Source organism: Empidonax traillii, unplaced genomic scaffold (genome assembly GCF_003031625.1).
Source record: "Empidonax traillii isolate 1590-97213 ecotype Southwest subspecies unplaced genomic scaffold, ASM303162v1 scaffold848:size342660, whole genome shotgun sequence".
Taxonomy (NCBI): domain Eukaryota; kingdom Metazoa; phylum Chordata; class Aves; order Passeriformes; family Tyrannidae; genus Empidonax; species Empidonax traillii.
In genome coordinates this window covers 41,034-60,000 of record NW_020956041.1, presented here as the reverse complement: position 1 = coordinate 60,000, position 18,967 = coordinate 41,034, and the positions used below count along the sequence as shown (strand labels likewise).

At 49.4% G+C, this 18,967-nt stretch overlaps 1 protein-coding gene and 1 long non-coding RNA gene across 3 annotated transcripts in view; one reads left to right on the top strand and one right to left on the bottom strand.

The window, feature by feature from the left end:
• Window positions 1-11,327, bottom strand: part of LOC114067024 — a 51,030-nt gene extending 39,703 nt beyond the window's left edge. Inside the window, exons 1-3 of one of the 2 annotated variants that reach the window (XR_003573298.1) lie at window positions 11,271-11,327; window positions 10,144-10,252; window positions 2,121-2,995 (exon numbers count right to left, since the gene is read on the bottom strand). This is a non-coding gene — a long non-coding RNA (uncharacterized LOC114067024). Of the gene's footprint in view, window positions 1-2,120; window positions 2,996-10,143; window positions 10,253-10,617; window positions 10,707-11,270 lie in introns of those variants that run through there. The other variant, XR_003573297.1, reaches the window with a different exon arrangement.
• On the top strand, window positions 10,944-17,571 carry PAQR3 (progestin and adipoQ receptor family member 3). Its single transcript, XM_027902200.1, has 7 exons — window positions 10,944-11,226; window positions 11,300-11,462; window positions 12,225-12,380; window positions 13,056-13,253; window positions 14,664-14,754; window positions 15,047-15,195; window positions 15,561-17,571. The coding sequence occupies exons 1-6, from the start codon at window positions 11,042-11,044 to the stop codon at window positions 15,187-15,189; spliced, it is 936 nt and encodes a 311-aa protein (XP_027758001.1). The 5' UTR covers window positions 10,944-11,041; the 3' UTR covers window positions 15,190-15,195; window positions 15,561-17,571.
• Window positions 17,572-18,967: the final 1,396 nt, after the last annotated feature.

Genomic DNA, 18,967 nt, shown 5'->3' with positions numbered 1-18,967 from the left:
GCTGCCCTCCTGCCTTCGCAGCAGGGCACGAGGGAGCATCTGGAAACTGGGGGGGTCACGTGGTGCCCCACGGCAGAGGACAGAGGTGCTGGCACAGCTCCTCGTCCTCGGGGAGGAAGGGAATTACCCATCCCTACTCCACGTGCTGGGGAGGAAGAGATGGTCGCTGAGGACACTTGCCACACCGCGGGGTCCCTCTGCCCTTCTCCTCACCCCACCAAATGGTTTCCCTCAGCCCATAGGGACACCTGGCACACACAGAAACCTGGACAGAGGTCACCGTGCCGGCCCTGCCCACTCCAGGTGAGGTTGAGCACCAACACGGCAGAGGCAGAATTGCAGCCTCTCCTCCCCATCACCCAGCATGGCCCTCCCTGCCATGGCCGAGCAGAGCACCCAGCTCTGCAGCTCTTGCCCACGCTGCAGCGGGAAGGCAGCAAGGCCAGGCAGTCAGGGTAGGAACACCCTCCTGTGGCAGGGCAGCTACGCTCCTCTACAGTGCCATACAAGTTTGTCAGGCCCCTGGGAATGGAGTTTATGAGGGGTGACAGCAGCAACGGGGAAGTGCAAGAAATCACTGCCTAATAGACACAGCAGTCAAAGCAAAACAAGCAGCAACTTACCTGACTCGATTTTCATCTAAAAGAAATCAGATTTATTTGCCATTTAACTAACTGCTCCTTAGAGCCAGCACGTGAGGAACGGGCAGAGGAGTGCTATGGGACTGAGCGATACTCGGCTAATGGCAGGAAACAAGATCCCATCACGAGATAACCTGTAGGAAAGCTTTATCCTGCTCGGTGCCAAATCCAATGGTATAGAGCACTAAGCCAGCTCAGGATCACAGGTGAAAAGGCTGCACAAATCTCTGGCAGTGCTTTAGACACCACACGGCTTCAGGGCTGAAAGCTCAGTGGGACACCGGCTGCTGGATGCCAGTTGCCCTTATAGCAGCCCACAGCCAGGATCTCCGAGTTCTCTTCTCCCTGGCCATCACCACAATGGATAATGCCAAAACTACAGAGCAACAGCAACTCATTCCCCTCTGGAAGGAAGGTTACCTTCCATCTAAATGCAAGAAATATGTGAAACTGCACCAGAAAGTCTTCAAGTTCTCTTCAAGGCTCTTAATGGTTCAGCCACTAAAAATAGACACATACCAAATATTAAAAGCAAAGCCTAATTATCTGGAATCCCTAATTGTTAATCAAACAAATCTTCGCCCGAGCAGCACTGAAAAGTTTCCTCCTGCACTTCTAGAAACACTTTTACAGACACCAGGATAAAAACCTGACATGACCCAGCTAAGCCATTAAACTGTTCACTACAGCTCTATCAGCTCACCAGAGAGCTGGCAGCTAAAAGATTAATACCTCTCTGATATCAGTTCCAGTCAGATTTTGTAAGCCATGTTTGTGTTTCTATTTCTATCCTACAAGAACATGACAGAAAGCCTGTTGTCACCTTCAACAGCTTGAAAGTAATTGTACACTACTAAAAGAAACACTTTGTGCAGAATTTCTGAATGACTACTGAAACTGTAACAGAATGCCTTCTGTATAAAAAAGGGGCTTTTCTGTAAAGTGAATAAATGCCCCAATGCTAAACCTAAAATAAAAATCATCACTGAAAAGACATCTGCTCTATCCCACCTCAAACAGCAAAGAGCCCAGAAACAATAGCCCTTGTTTTCAACTTTATGAACTCCCTTAGCCCATGTGCAAATCACTGCAAGGACAAAGAAGCAACTCATCTCTACCAGCCCTCTCTTTCAGACACAGACACACTGATCTCACTGTCTGTGGGGGATAAGAGGTGTGGCATTTTCAAGAGGGACCATGTTTGACTTGCAGTGGGTTTACGTTGAGAGGAACAGATCTCCAACAGGCTGTATGATTTACTGACCACTGCACAGAGGTCAGTTTAGATGAGGGACTTCAGTTGTCCAAAAAGGGGTCACTGCATCACCTTTCAACTCGAGATCTGGTCCCACACACCACTAAATAAAACCCAGAAAAAAAAAAAACCAAACAGCCCAAGCAGGCTTCTCCTATGAAGCAAGACAACTGCAGTGAATCAAGCTGGAGTCTCATCTGCCCCATTGAGCAATATTTCAGCAGAATTTTAATTGGCTGGAGATGCCGAAATCACATGAAAAGAAAAATAATGTTGATTTCCAAAAGTATCAGGCAATGTGATTAAAATGGTCAGGAGCAACAATCAGCATGGCTTGAATACTTAGAACTTGCAGTTCACTAGAAGACAGTACATGTCCAGTTTGATAATTTTAGAAAATGGCTTTAATTTTGAGCTGAAAAAATCTTCCAAGTAGAGTCATACTTCCTTTAACTGCTATCAGAAAGTTTTTTAATGTGTGGAAATACTTACTATTGCCTTCACTGGTATATCAGTCATAACATCTAATGATGTGGAGATTGTTGCCTTATAAAATTCACAGCTGGGTAGCTACATGGCTCAAGGCTAAAACCTATTTTAAAATCCAGTGTTTTAGGAGGCAGAATGTTTATTAAAACATTTTGCCCATTAAAAATATATGACATATCATCGGTCATTCCATGTGATGCAGTGCCAGCCCTTTTTTAGGCAGTCCACTTGGGATGACTGCTGAAAACCTGGCAAGTCTGTTTGACAAGTCCACATCCTAATAATTTACTCATCCATTAAAAAAAAAAAAAAAAAGGCATTCCAGCAGCCTGGAAGAACCTCAGCAGTGCCCCTGATGTGGTGTGCCCAGAACTCGCCTGCACACACAGCCACAGTTGGTCCCTTCACGCTGACAGTCCCACACTGACATGCCTGCTTGATCTCCTCATGGCACAAGTTACACTGAAATAATAATGAGGCTGCAGGTCTTTTTTCCTGTTGTTTTTTTTTTTTTTTGGAAATGTGGTGGAGAGAAATGTTGATAAATATTCTTTCAGCGAACTCCACGGGCATTTGGCATCCGCTTCCTTGAGCTGATGCATGTCCTAACCTGGAGAACACAAGGCTGACTACTTTGAGGCTAAACAAAACCCAGAATCACTGTCTCTTCTACCATTCCCCATGTGCACTGTGCAAGGAGAGATGCTGGGACTCCTCAGGAAGGACACCTTTGTTATGGGCGAATGTCCCTCTAAAACAAGAATTCCCCCTGAAGCCAGTGGGATCACCCAGGGAGGAACTGATCACTAACCATCTGATCCCACCTTACAGACAGCCGGCACATCAATTAGTGCTTGACAAAATTGTCTGAAAAACTCTGACACGAAGTTGAAACTGCTTGGATATGGAGAGATGGACATGCAGCCAAGGTCATCTATTCTCCCAGGTTATTGCTGCCCATCCTGCAGCTCCCTCTCAGTCTGGCTGGCAGCAGCAGGTCTCTCCATGACCCGAGGAACAGCACAGCCCTTCCCAGCTGCCTGCAGCAATGCTTCCATTGGGATTTTGCCTCCTGCAGTGGCACAGCCAGGAAGGCCAAACAGGAACCAAGATGTCTCGCTCCCTGAACTGCTGATACACTTCTGGATACTCAAGGAGGGTGAGGATGAGAGCAGACTGGACTGCCTGAACACAAGCAGGATGGCGGGTTCCCAGATCCAAGGTGGCAGCCAGGTTCTGCGTGGTGTTTGCCTTGTCAGGCCTAGCCAGAGTTCTCACAGGTGGCAGAGTTATCTGCTCTTCCTGCTCAACACACAAAAGAGAGGGCCAAGCAGAGAACAAGAGCTCTTAAAATGGTTTTTGTACTGCAGCAGAGGTTCCTCTGAGAAGTTCAACACAGTCATGTCCTGGGGCCCCAAGAAAGCACAGCCCATCCAGTATGTCTTGATTATAAGAGACTCCAGCTGAGCCTTTGTTCTGGACTAACTCTCCAGCAAAAGGAACGCCATGTTTTATATTTGAAACAGAAATGCTACCGCTGCTAACGACCAGGAAAATAATCCTGACCTCATTGCACGTTCCCTTGTCTGACAAAGTATGGATACCGTTATTCATATTTGTACTGTACAAATGTTCCCAAAATGTCAGCCTTTCCTAATGACCCTAAAGAGACTGGAAATTAAAGTGCAGTTCTGGGCAGGGAAGCGACTCTATTAAAAAGAGACAGAGAGAGCCTGTGGTCATTGCCCATAGCTGTTCCGAGCTGCCTTCCAAGTCCTATATATTAACCAAGCCTATGCACAAAAGCCATGTTTTTAACTACTGTCAGCACTGCACAGTCACTCCAGCAGCAATCGAGCAAGCTGTTCTGCCTCATGCCTCATCACCATTTCTCACACTCTGCATCAAAGCACCAACATTAGCCAATTCAGCTGCCCTTCAAACTTCCAGCTCCAGTCAGGAGGAAGCATCTGCGGCTGTTCAGCTCCTTGTGAGGCTGCCGAAAAAAATCCCAGCTTGCCAGGAATGCCCAGAGTAGCCAAGCCTGATGGCTATCCATGACATACGGCCTTAGGACAGGCCAGACAGCTGTGAGCAGCTCCCCATTCCTACACTGTGCTCCGGTTCCCGCTCCAAACCCCTCCCGGCAGCACGGATGAGCTGCAGGCTCTCCCAAGGCACTGCTGCCGCTCAGACGTCGAGAGCAGCAGCTGTCGGCAGGGGAAGAGGCACCCTTCACTCGTGGCTAAGATCACTTCCCAGTGACACGGCACAGGCTGGCACCACAGAGGCTCCAGCGCCCCGTCTGCTGCCGAGCAAGGAGCTTGCACTGCAGCAGTCACTCCAACGGCAGGAACGCCGTCAGAAGCCATCCATCAGCTCAGCAGACTGGAGGAAAACAAGAAACAGAGTCAAGATCGGCTTCGGGCGAGAGTACCACAACTCCAAGTCCTCACAGCTTAACGTGCACAGCACAGACAGGGAGTTCAGTCACTGCTGCGTTTGTCCCAGAACAGACTGTGCTACCGTCATTCCAAGGTCACAGAGCAGGGAGCAGAAGCGGAACAGAGTCCTCAAGCCCGGTCAAATCTAAGTGCTCTGACACCACTTTTGGAACATGCTGATGAGTCTTGTATGACTGACGAGACGCAGTACACAGCACGGTTTGTGAGTCAAAGGAAATGGCAAAGAGGATGCAACTGGAGAACAGCACAGCAAAATCCCCCAAAAACACTTCTAAGACTGGGAAACTATCTTCTATGGACCTTGCTTAATGTTTGACAACTTAAAAATCAACATATTAGCTTAAGTATAGGGAATTAATGGATAAAATAGACAAATAATTTGAAGAAAAAAGGGGAAAATTGGGCAGGAAAGCAGGCTACGATTTCCTTCCCTCTATTCTCTGCAGAGAGTTTTTAGTCCAAACAATGGCTGAAGAGGAGCATTCCAGACCTCCCAGGTCAACATCAAGATGGGACCGGGGCAACTACTGTCATGAAAAATAGACAAAAGACATTACAAAATAACAGAATAAAAACAATCAGAGGGCTTGGCTACATACTGTACTTGGTTCTTCACCAACTTCCCAGCACTCCACCCTTCCCATACACTGCATCCTCCACACATCTTGGCACTTATGAGTCTCTGTGACTTAAAGAAGCCAGACAGAGCACGAGGATGAGAGAGGGAACTTGAACTGTGTGTCAAAAAGATGATGTGATTCCAATTTTAGTAATCAAAATAATTGAGGAAAACCTAAAGTCTCCTAAGACAAACCAGAGTAGCAAGGGCAAAAACCCAGTCCTGGCAGGCAGGCAAAAATATACACAGTGCAGTCAGCAAAAAGATAATAATTTCCTCCCATTTCCTGTATCTTTATGAAGCATTTTCAGAGGCAAGGCAAACCTGTATTTTCATATCTCCAGTTTTCAAACTCTACCACTGCTACTTAGCAGAGATTTTGGCATTTAGCAAGACACTCGGGGGGGGAGAGAAAAAAAAAAATCATGATTTGCATGTGCTCATCTTGGCAGATGAGGAATAAACAAGGCAAAAGGAGGTACAGTGAGATGAGCCCAAGTGCCAGTACCCAGGCCTTGTTTGGGATTAAAGTAGAACGTCACAGATCAGATGTAAGAGTGCCTTAAAAGTTTGGAAGAGCCCAGTTGATTTCAGCATAGAAATCCTCATCAGAGCCAAATGAGAAGTTGTAAGCATGACCATAGACACACATTCAACTACCCACAGCAGCCAGTCAGCAGCAGTGAGGATTTACAGCAAAACCCACAACCACAGGGTGACTTTACAGAAAGCCTGTTCTGACTTTTAAGAGCCTTGAAAACACGATCCCCTTTGGGAAATCTACTGTCAGACTCTGACTAGGTGAAGGAGCCTAGGACTTCTACAGGAATAGTCTGGTTCTTTTTTAGCAGTGTCCAAATCCCACGTGCTTCTCCAAAAGTGAAATGAGCTTATGGACCAAAGCTGTCTGCAATTCCTGGAGTATCACCCTTATTATGAATACATCAACTAAACTCACCACAATGAGAAAAAGAGAACTTCTCTAGTCAAAACATTTGGTCTCTAAATGCCATCTGTCATAGCATGAATTCAAGGTGGGATAAAATTTTATTGGCAGGTTGGAGTTAGGGAGACCTTTAAATATGAAAAACAAAAACCCCACACCCTATGCTCCTAAAATTTGAGACTCCACACAAAGGAGTTTTTTTAATTCTACCATTTTCACTGGAAGCAGACTGTTGCACCAGGAAACACCATCCCACACGATTAAGCAGCGCAGCAAACGGCTTCCGTCTTTCCCTGAAAATCCCTTAAGTTCCCCAAAAAATTCCTTTACTTCCACCTTCAGAACCTACTCAGAAAAAAGCCATTTGTCAATTACTTCCAGTTCTTTTGGTTCAGGACTCTATCACGCTGCACAATTGTTCACGTGCATCTGCTCAACACGGAGGAAAAAGATGTTGCTAAATTGGAAGCAGAGCAGTGGGCTGGGCAGCAGAGGTGCCTTCTCCATTGTGTGCACAGGGAGGTTCTGCTGACTGCAAGTGCTCGCACAGCAGGAGAGAGCCCCAGTGCCATCCCTGCTCTTGCTATTGGCAGCTGTTCTCTTATCACCAAAGAGAATTTATCGCACCACTGACAGATGCCCAGATTCAGAAGCTGGAGCTGAAAGGCAAAGGGATTGAATCAGAAAACAAAAACGTCCCCACAAAAAAATAAAAAAAAGAAAGGAAGAGCCCTACCAAACCAAGTCACTTCAGTGCACACAGCACACGGCATCTCTCCACAGGGAGAGCAGAGAGCCGGAGCCACCGCAGCAGATGTCAGGCAATGTGTCTCAGGCGCTCCTGGAAGCTGCTCAGCACTCAGCTGAGGAGCTGCAGGAAACCACGGAGAGTTTAGCCACAAAAATCCTAACAGGGACAGTGTGAGGAAGGAAGACCTTCAGGGAGGAGGGTGTTGAAATCAAGCTTCCTCGGCATTAAGGTCATTATTGAATACAAGGTACTTGAACTCCTAATGCTGTCTGCTGAAGGGAGCTGGTGGATCAGGGGTGTCCCAGGATTTCTGTTCTTACACACACACACACTCTCTCTCTAAGTCTCTTTGACTCTCACACAGCTATGAACCTTATTTTCTTATATGTGACTCCCCGGTGTGCCAACGCCCCAGAGGCCATTTCATAGCAGCTTTGGCCACTTCCAAGAACTAGAGACAGAATCTCTGTGTTGTACAAGACAAGGGGCTTTAGTATCTCCCTTTCCTGGTGTCATGTCAGCAAACACGCAGTGCACACGTGGCCCTGTGCACGTGGATACTGAACCAAGAGCAGAACTCTACACACACGAGCAGCTACACTGTCTCTGTGCCCGTAAACCAGTGCCTGTACTCGAGCCACAGGCTTTGCATTGAAACATCGCTGCACATAGCATTCCAAAATATCCCTCCTCCCTCTCATCCCCAGGGAAAACACAGCTGTGTTTGTCACAGGCGAGGAAACCCCGACCTATGCACCGACATGGCTATGGGCATGATACAAAGAAAGACAGGGATACCTTCCACCAACGTTCCCAAATGCATTCTCCCTACTAAGGCAGGCTGATAACAGATTTCATCCCTGCGGACTAGTCTGCCTTTTACGGAAAACTCTCAACAAGCTGAGTTCTCCCACAGGAGCGCGTCCCAACGGTGGCAAAAGGAGTCCCAGGGCACCTCCCATTTCTTTACTTGTAACGAACCTATGAAAAGCCCTCAAACAAAACTCAGGAGGCGGCGTTTTGCTGGGCACTTCAGAAGAAGAGCATCAAACATGAAGGCACAGCAACCTTGAGGGACACCAGCACCGCCCCGATGTGCACTGGTAGGTGTCTGCAAGGCCCGGGCCCTGCCGGGTGCGCCCTCAAGTTCTACGGAATGAGGATGAAAAGGCAGCCCGAGGCTGCCAGGAGACAGGTCCAGGTGCGGAGGCAGGACCGGCGGCGGCACGGCGGAGCCAGGCTGACACCTGGAGGGAAAGCTGGGGATGAACCGGGAGGATGCTGCCTGGGAGAGCTGTGCCCTCATTGCCGCCTGCCTCGGGTCCCTCCTGTCGACCACCTCTGCCCCCGCCTCCTCCCGACCCGCTGCGGCACAGCTGAGGCGGGCCTGCTACAAATAGGGAAAGGAAAGGCGGAGAAAACACTTGGAGTGTCTCAAAAATCAGCACCGAGAATATTTCCACTCTTTCAGTTTTAAAATTGAACCGCTTTGGGTTTTGCTCACATTCTGCGAAAATCAAAAGAGATATTTGGGTTGGATCATTATTCTTCCCCCGGTTGCTCCCCGAAAAACCAGAGCAGCGCATCAACAGATGCTGTCGGATCTCACACAGTCAGATCAAGTTCCCTTACCAGCTCGACTCCAGATTTGCCGTGGCAGAGTTCCACACTTCTTGTTCCTTAAGTAATTTAAGCATGGTGCAGACACCGAGCAGCAGCTCCAGCTCGGTGCCTCGGGCAGGGCCCCCTACAAAGGATTCCCCGGCCGTTTATCCCCTCGCAGCCTGTGCCCCCGGAGTCTGGCAGCTTCCTGCTGAGTCACCGGCTCTCGTGTCTCGGCGCCGCAGGACCCCGAGCCCTGCATAGGTAACGGGGCAGGTCACAGCCCCTTGCCGGGGGCTGCAGCCACGCCCCCATGCCGGGCACAACCTGCAGCTGCCCCCGAGCTGCCTGGCCTAAATGAGTCCCTCAGCAGGCAGGTAGGGCCAACAGGCAGTTCCCCTCACGTGTGACCTCCTCAGCCACCCCCGCGAAAGCCCTCCCTACCTCTCTCTGCCTGCACGGCTCGCTTCAGCCCCAACAGAAAAGTATGGAACCTCGCAGGCACATTGATCTTTACTCCGAGTTAAGCTTATTTGCCAGCAAAATTCAGGTCCGGTGTAAGAATTAGGACAAGCTACTTACTTACCCGAGAGGTCAATTTAGGTCAAAGCTATCTCGCACAGATGGCTAATTTCAATCCCGAACACATACAACACAATTGGTCAATAAACTGAAAACAAATAGTGGAAGTAATTCATTTAAAGCTGCCCTAATTGTTTCTCAATTTTCCCTATTAATTTGACCTATAACACTTCTCCCATCAAAGCTTCAAAGCTTTAACTTAACAGCCAATTAAAACTTCTTTTAGAAAAAAAAAGTGCTGTCAGCTCTGATTGCTTCTGCCTAAACCCTTTGAAGCGCTTGGGAGTTGATTTAAATTGCACGGGCCTAGAAACAAAGTGCTCTTTCCAGGTATAGTGTTCTCAGGGAGCTAATGAGTCAAGGGATAATTAAGACTAATTACGATTTATAACTTGGTAGCAACATTCTGCGTGCCACTTGGCTTGAGGAAAGTGAGTCACCGCTGGAGCGAACAAGCTATCTCTTGATGTGTCCGTGGGAGCCGGCAGGAATGAACTCAGTTTTTCCCCAGCAGAGAGAGGTTACCAAATTAATGTGGCAACTGTATTCTTATTCTTGCAAAAACACTTCTCTGCAAAAACATCTATCACCTCCCTCATTCTCTAAGCGAGCACTGCACAGAGAAAAGCCAGTGGGACGCTCTCTTGGAAAACGACAGTCACCATATAGGGATCATTACTGTTAGCTCGGCTTCACTACTATGGTTCAGAAATTTTAACTGCAAAGTATACTAGGTTGGACAAAACAGGATCAATTCCCATCAGTCTGGATATTAAACCCCCATCATTCTTACCTTTTACTTCACATTACACACCTCTGCCGCGGGGAAATTCTTCACATTTGTCACACCACTTGGTTTAATGAGACAAAAAATATTGGCAGAGTTGTGCAGGACACAGGACCTATGGGGAGGGGCAGGTGAACCACGATTAATTATCCTGTGGGGCACACCTGTTTGCACCTTCGAAACCAAGAGCCAGAGTACACCTAGGGAATTACTTCTTTACCCCCAGCCCTTTATTTTTTTTGAATAAGGAAAAAAAAAATATTAAAAGGAACTGGCAAATAACCCTCAACTGTTCTTATTGAGGCAACGCAAACCCCTTGTATGAGTCATCCTCATGACTAAAACTTTTTTGGTACCCCATGGAGTATACAGGGAAACCCCCTAAAAGCCAATAATCACGATCTCACCTAACCAGAGCTTGCTCTTGCACGCCTCAAGTGCAACTCCCACTGGGAATGACAACCCTCAGCGTTGTTTCACCTGCCAGGCGCATTCCCGGCCTCTCCTCACAAAGGTTTGCAGCCTCGGGCCTGAGAGGAAGGGCTGCCTGGCCCAAAGGCTCAGCTGTGACATTGCGGGGGGCTGGTGGGCCCCGGGGGGATCCCAGCAGGTCCCGAGGGGGCCCGGGCGGTGCCGGAGGATTCCGGAGGATTCCGGAGGATGCCGAAGGTCTGAGCGGCCCCAGACTGTGTCAGCGGCTCTCGGACGCCCCCTCGCGGCCGCTGCGCACCACGCGAGGAGGGGCCGCGCGAGGAGGGGCCGCGCGGTGACGCCATCGTTTGGCGCCGCGCGGTGACGCCATCGCGGCCGATCCCGATCCCCATCCCGATCCCGATCCCGATCCCGGTGCCGCTGCCCGGCCCGTGAGGGGGGCGCGGGACGGGCCGATGCGGCAGCGGGCAGGATGCACCAGAAGCTGCTGCGCAGCGCGCACTACATCGAGCTGGGCAGCTACCAGTACTGGCCGGTGCTGGTGCCCCGCGGCATCCGGCTGTACACGTACGAGCAGATCCCGGTGTTCCTGAAGGACAACCCCTACATCACGGACGGATACCGCGCCTACCTGCCCTCCCGCCTCTGCATCAAGAGGTGAGCGCGCCCCGCGCCCCCCCCGACCCCCCGGCCCCGCTCACCGCCTGTCCCGCGTTGTGTCTCCTCGCAGCCTCTTCATCCTCTCCAACGAGACCGTCAACATCTGGAGTCACCTGCTCGGCTTCCTGCTCTTCTTCTCGCTGGGCATCTACGACCTGACGGCCGTGCTGCCTGCCGCCGGCGCCTCCCGCGAAGACTTCGTCATCTGCTCTGTCTGCCTCTTCTGCTTCCAGGTAGGAGCGGGCCGGGAGCGCCCCGGGGGTTAAAGCCCCTCACACGGTGCTGGCACAGCGCCCTGTGAGCCGCAGTGCTCCGCAAGGGACAAGCCTCGGTGGGTTGGTCGCATTTCCCTGCAGTAAACTGTGCAGGACTGAACACAGCTGGCACAGGAGAGAGCCTGTGGAAAAACAAGGGCCGTGTCCAGGCTGGGTCTCAAAGCTTCAGCAGCTTGAGAGGTGTCTGACATGGCGCCCAGACAGCACCCGGTGCTACTGGAAAGGGCCTCCCACCGGAGCACGGGCATCAGCCGTGGCCTGATGGTCAGGAAGGGCAGGAGGGCTGGCAGCAGTTCTGACTTCTGAGCTGGTCTGACCGTGAGCTCCTGTGTCACATACATCTGTTGCCATAGCAGACTTCAGGTGTGTCGCGCGTGGCTGCTGAGTCTCCTGTGATGGACACTGGCCCTGCAAGAGCACAGAGCTGAAGGGCACTACGTGTGTTCTCTTCCAGCACAGGATGGCTGGGTACAGCCAGAAGTGGGGAAAACTCCCTCACTGGCTGGAAAAGCACTGCTCTGGTGCTCGTCCCTCCTACTGCCGTGGGGTCACAGAGGAACAAACATTTCTTGAGGACAGAATTTGACGCCAGCCTAGGAGCAAACACACGCTCAATGTGCCGGGGCCCAGCGGCCGGCTTGAGCTGCAGGGCTGAAGCTTATGTGCTCCCTGTTGGTTTTCATCAAGGAATTAATCATCCTCATTTGAACCTCTGTGTAGGTCTGTATGCTTTGCTCAGTAGGATATCACCTGTTCTGCTGTCACCGCTCAGAGAAGACCAGCCGGCGATGGATGGCACTGGATTATGCAGGAATTTCCATTGGGATCCTGGGCTGCTACGTGTCAGGCGTGTTCTATGCCTTCTACTGCAGTAACGTGAGTCGGGAGCATTTTCCATGCAGTGCTTAGTTCCCGTGGTCCTGTAGAAAAGGGGTTTGTGGCAGGTGTCCAAGCAGAACAGGAATGGGAAGAGAGGGATGGGAACTGGAGCATGTCCCCCTGGTCCCAGCACAACTGTGCTGGCTGAAGGGACAGGCAAATGCAGATTTTCCTTTCTAGATGTCAGCTGCACAAAGCCTAAAGAAAATATTTAAATTTGTCTGAAAGCAGGGAAACTTTACAGGTCCTGTCTGTGTCCAGTGCCCGAGGCTGATCATGGGGTGTGTCCCACCACAGGCACTTCACACAGCATTGCCCATGAGGTAGCTGCCAGAAGGCAGAAACAAGCTTGTTTCCTCTCCATCTATTAGAGGAGTGAAATGAGTTCCCTTCCAAGGCCTGCCCTGTATACACTGTCAGGGAGCTGAACTGGGCTGCTGAAGCAGAGGTGCATTGACAGTATTTGGGTGCAGGCACTGCTTGGAATAAGGGATGTGTTACAGGTGCCCCAAGCAATACAGTCCCTTCCCCTCACTGCCAGCTGACCAACACAAGTCCCTGCACTCACACCCACCATGGAGCTGTGTTCTGTCACTGAAACTTCCTGCCCTGAGTTGACTCTTATACAGGATAAGAAACCCACAGACTTGCCTTTGTTTCTCTTTCCCTCAGTACTGGCGCCAGGTGTATTTGATCACTGTGCTGGCCATGATATTGGCAGTGTTTTTTGCTCAGATCCATCCTAGTTACCTCACACAGCAGTGGCACAGGCTGCGCTCCGTCATCTTCTGCTCCGTGTCTGGCTATGGAATCATTCCCACCATCCACTGGGTTTGGCTCAATGGTGGCATTGGTGCATCCATTGTACAGGTAAGAAAAAAGAACGAAATAAGATTCCCTTTTGCTTTTCACTTGCCATCTTCCTTGAGTCCTCTTACACTCAGGGAAGCGACAGGGAAGCAGCACGAGTTAAAATTCCTTTAGCACAGAATTCTTTTGGTTGGTACGATCCAAATGCAAACACTTAGAAATGTGATCGGGGTAGACAGGTTGTATAGGTTCAGCCTGCTGTACTGCCTTAGAGCTGCATGGTGAGAAGCAAAGCTGGATGGAGGTGTGTCCCTGCCTGGGGACAGAGCAGCGGAGGGGGCAAACTGCACCCTCGCTCCACTGGGCCAGGGCCAGGAGCCGAGGTGGCTGTAGAGCAGGAAGCAGTCTGTCAGGCTGCACAAGTGCTCAGGGCTGGCTGCCTCCACAGCTCCACAGGGCAACCAGGAGACACTGATGGGGTGATTATTTGTTTCCTCTTCTATTCCCTGGGTTGGCAGCAGAAATCAGCATTTGCCTGCTCAGCCCTCTACCTCTTGCATGATCCTCCTCTAATAGCGCTGTGACATTATGGAACTCTTGCCCTGTTCACGTTTCTCCACTTGGAATAACCCTGTGAAACCAGAGGCCCAGTACAGCTAAAGGCAGCGCAGTGTGCCCCAGTATGAGACCCCCTGAAATCACTGCTGTTACTCAGGGACCTGATGGTGCCGAAGGAAACATTTCCTTTTCATAGCAAGCAGAAACTGCGTGTTCTTAGGCTGGCCTGGATGGAGGGCGGTCCCTGGGGTGATGGTTTACTCAAGTCCAGAGCTGCTGTGGAATGTGGCAGAGCACAGTTCGGGAATACACATGTGGCCTTCAGACAAGGCATTTGACACCAGCATTCTAAAAATCAGCTCCACAGCAGCTGTCTCCCCATGTCTTCCCTGCTTTGTTTCCCCTGGGACAGCAGGATGATGTCTGTGGTACACATTGTGTTTCCATTCTTCAGAAAAATGCGCCGCTTAGGTAATAAAACTTTCTGCTAAGGAAAACCCACCTGCTGCCTGGGTTGCAGTGTGAGCAGTCCTGTGGCCTCAGGTGCAGCAGCTGCAGTTCCAGTGGGTAAGTGGGATGTGCAGTGCAGTCTGCCTCACCCTGGCTGTTCTGTGTGGGGTCAGGGTGGTGGCAGATGGCCTTTCACTGACAAGTGCCATGTCTGCTGCAGGCTGCACAGGAACACCGAGTACCTTGCATGTAGAAGCAGAAAGGTCGGAATAAAACAAGTTTATTCCCATTTAGGCTTTCTCAGAGTTGGGTGTTTGTTTCCCTGTTGGATTTGCCTGTAGCTGACATACTGCAGTGAAGGAAGATTCAGGGTTTTCATACTGTTTTCTTCTTTATATTCAGGGACTTCTTTTTCTGGTTTTGCTTTCTAACAGAATAGGAGAGCTTCCTTTTCTTTTGCAGGAGTTTGCTCCGCGGGTAGTTGTCATGTACTTCATCGCTGCTGTAGCTTTTCTCTTCTATATTTCCAAAGTTCCAGAAAGATACTTCCCAGGTAGGAGACTCTCTTCTGGGTGGTGTTTTTTTTCCCTGCAGTGTCACAGTCCTTGCTGTGGGTGAACTTCCTGGGAGAGAACAGGCTGAGCACATTCCCATGCAGAGTAAAATGGTGCACGTGTTTGCACCAGAAGAGGCAGACAACTTCCAAGGAGTTCGTTACAGAACTTTGCCTGCCTCCCCGCCAAGTGCAGGGTGTGCTGGAGCTATGCAGGAGGCTGATTACTAATTGCACTGCACTCGCTGTGGCTGAATTTCACAGCTTAACCCCTCGCCTTTGTTGCCCACAGGCCAGCTGAACTACCTCGGCTCGAGCCACCAGGTGTGGCACATCCTGGCAGTGGTGATGCTGTACTGGTGGCACCAGTCCACGGTGTACATCATGCAATACCGACACAGCAGGCCCTGCCTCGAGTACGGCGTGGACTTGTGAACAAAGGTACAGCCTCGGGCAGTGGGATAGTCTAACAACCACAGGCTGAAACCATCCTGGGTTTAACCCCAGCTCACTTCCCCAGAGCAGGTGCAACGCTTCCTGTAAAGAGAAAGCGGGGATCTGATGCCAGGCACTCTGTTGCACTGGATGAGGCTCTGTGGAGCTGCTGGGGCCTTGAACAGTTCTAGAGCAGGCTGAACTAAGCCCTGCCACATCCCCTCTAGCTCTGTGTCCCAATTTTAATAGCCTCAAGCTATCATTACTCTTTGTCCCCTTTTTCCTGGAAAAGGCTTTTTGTGGAAATCAGATGAGTTGCTGATTTCATGTCCCCAGTAGGTGATTCACCTTGTTTCCCTGCTCTATTTCAGAGGCACCATGGTGGGATTTCTGACTCCGAGGGTCTGGACCTCACGTAACGAGCTGTGCTATGGACTGAAGCACTGAGGTAGTTCCTTTCCTGACTCCTGGACTGTTACCCTCTTGCTGGGAGAGAGCATTACCATGAGCTCTGATAAACCCCATAGCATAGCCTGGGATCTGGGAGACGTTTCCTTCTCAGCCACTTCCTGTTCCACAATCAATTACCAAACAGGTCTTCCTCAAGCAGGACAGTGGGGAGCTGGGCTGTCTAACTCAGCATGCAGATCCCAGTAGGACTTTTTGTTGCCTGGTAGAGACAAACAGCAGAAGTGAATACCCTTGGCTGAGCCAACAGGTCTGGACACCAGGGTTTTGGGTAATGTTCAAGCGCATAATTAGGAGGATGCTTCTGACAGTGTGCCTGTAAAACCGTGGGAACTCTGGGACCCAGTCCTGCATCTGAAGCACAGCCCTGTGGTCTGTGCATCCTTCAGCCTTGGCCCGGAAGGCGTTCTTGTGCTTCAGCGTTGGCACAGGAACAGGTAAACTGGAATTCAGTGGACTTGTGTTCTCTTCTGGACAAGCTCTTTCCATTTTCCTGGACGTTAAGATCACATCCAGCACACCTAGATCTCTATTGCAGATCTTACAAATTGCCTTCATTAGGGGCAGTGGCATCGCTTGAAGTTTCTCTAGATCCCTTCAGTGTTGTGAAGTGTTCCCAGAGAGGCACCAAGCCTGTGTGCCCATGTTTGTTGCTGTCTTGCAGTCAGTGGACTTGCCTGAGTAGTGAACCTGCTGGGGATGCAAATCTCTGACCTTTGGCTTTTCCATGTATGAAAGGTTATACTGCACTCGCAGACACTATTAACCAAAAGGACTTGCTGCCATAATGCTGCCACAGTGAAGTTTCTGAAGTTTCAGGATCTGCTGCGGAACCATCACTTCTAAATTCAACACCCAGGAGCCATGCAATGCACAAGTTATTGGGTAGCTGTAGCTCAGCAAGATTAACCTCCAGGGGTGCCAGTCTTTGCAACAGGATTGAAATCCTTTGGATTTTTGGGCTAGAGGCAACATTTTTAAGTGATTTGTATATAGCAGCTGTGCCTGTGTTGACAGTTCAGTCAGGCAGCAGTACCTGCTGCTGCACGTGCCCAAGCGTCAGCATTATCCATTTGGAGGCTGCTTCACATGCACCACGATGCCATTAGGACTAATCCCAAGTGGTTCTGTTCCCGTAGTTGGAGGGGTCGTGCTGGCACTGTGTGGGGCCCTCCTCAGGGTGGGCAGTCTCTGTGAATCCCCAAAGCTCCCTCTGCCTGGGCTAAATGAGCCCTGCTCCTCAGCCTTTCCGGTCAGGGTGTGCCAAGAACACATGGAGTAGCAGTGCAAGCTCGCGGGCAGGCACCTGAACAATCCCTGGGGATGGAGAAGGCGGGACACAAACTCCTCTGGAGCTTACAGACAGGCACTTCAACTCCTTGGGGATGGAGAGGGCAGGACACAAGCTCCTCCCAGTGTGCTGGCCAGGGACGCTTCTGTTCAGGTCAGAGGGCTGTTTTGGTGCTTTGTTACTGTTTTGGTTTTTTTAACCCCAGAAACAAGTATTGGGAAGAACTGACTCCACATTTGCAGTTCAGCTCCCGGACCTTAAGCCTTCCAGTGTAAACACTGATTTTATATTTTTTAAACTTGACAACCAAGAAAGTTTCAAGTGCACTAATTACTACTACTGAAGCCTGACAAGGAACCTGCAAGTATAGAAGTAATTTCCAGTGTTATGTGTACAATAATACCTGAAGAATGTGTCTGTGCTCTGAAATCATACTGATTTTATAGTTTACTAATGTATTTTTTTTATGGAAACTCTTAACTACTCTATCAGTTTTCACTGGATAAGGAAACTGACTGCCAAGCTGTGCATTTTTACTACCCTGACAAAATTTATCAAGCTGCATGATGGTCTTCTATGTACGTAATGAACTTGTAAATAAAGTCCAGGTCATTGGCGGTTTCCTTGGAATAACATCACTTGTGCATCTCACACAGTGAAACAATAGATGTGAGTGGCTCAGCCATGGAACTTGTGCCATGTCTTGGGGGTTACTAGACAGGGAGACTGTCTCTGGAATTTTGGGGGAGCATCTCAAGACGAATCTGCCGATAAACTCAGCTTTACAACCTACTGTCACTCTTGTTTACTAATCAAGTCCTGCTGGCTCCTTCATCTGTTCTTGACCGTTTCCATTCTTACTTCAGCTCAACTGAGTAAAATCAGTACAAGCAGCATTCAAAAAACCTGCTCTAGTAAACAAATGCTAGAAGGGGGTCAAACCACATTAAGTTCTGTCTAGAAGTGCAGAGCCAAGTCCACTGCAGTGGCACTGGGAGCCACACACAACCTGTCTGCAGGAAGGCTTTAAAGAGTAACACTGAACCTAAGGAATTCAAAATAGCACATGATCCACAGGTTTTTAACCAGTAAGACAAAGCAAGATGATTGGGCAGCAAATACAAGTATTTTAAAACACTTTAAAGAAAGTGACACCACAAAATCACTCAGCAGAATGAGTAAATCAAAGCCTAAACACGAATACCTCACAATGCAGAATTCAAGGAGACCTGCAAAGGCACTGTTACCTCTTTTGTTTATTTAACAACTCCAAGGATTTTATGACATATATCAGCTTCACCAAAAAGTTAAAAGTTCTCTGTTTAGTGGTACACAAAAAAAGCTTTAGAAACTTGAGGTCTAATGAGAATGGCGGTGTATTTCAGGAAAGTGCACTTAAAAGCTGAATGCCAGCAATTTTAAAGTAGTTTTTATGCTCTTTAGTACTAGGGGATTTTTCAGTCACAACTTAAGCCATACACACAACCTCCTTGATTTCCTTTCAAAATAAGCACTACAGAACAGTAGCACAGCAGCCACCCTTGGCACGTTTTTCCCTCGCAGGTTTCACATATATTCACTCCAAGTCACAAACATGATTGTGCCTGCTGGGTTACCCAAACCTCAGCAACTCCAACGGGTACGTGATCTGTGCGAGCGTGTGTATATTTTATATAGACTTCCCATATATAAAAATACACGATATAGGATAAAAAAAACTCCAGATAAACTCTTATTCTCACAGTAGCAAATACATCAACTTATTTTCACAGTACTTGGTTTTACTAACTGGGACACCCAGAGTGATTAGAAGATATTTCCTCCAATGCTGGTGCTCACGGGGCCCACACACACAGGGCAGCCAGAGCAGTTCACACCTCGAGGAGTCCACAGACAAGCACAACTACCAGGCTTCCCTTTCAGTGACCACAACCAGTAAGGGCTTCTTAGTACCTTGGGACAGACTCTCTCCCCAGCAGTTGATCCTAGAAGGCCTGTGCTTCAGTCCTTCAGCATGCT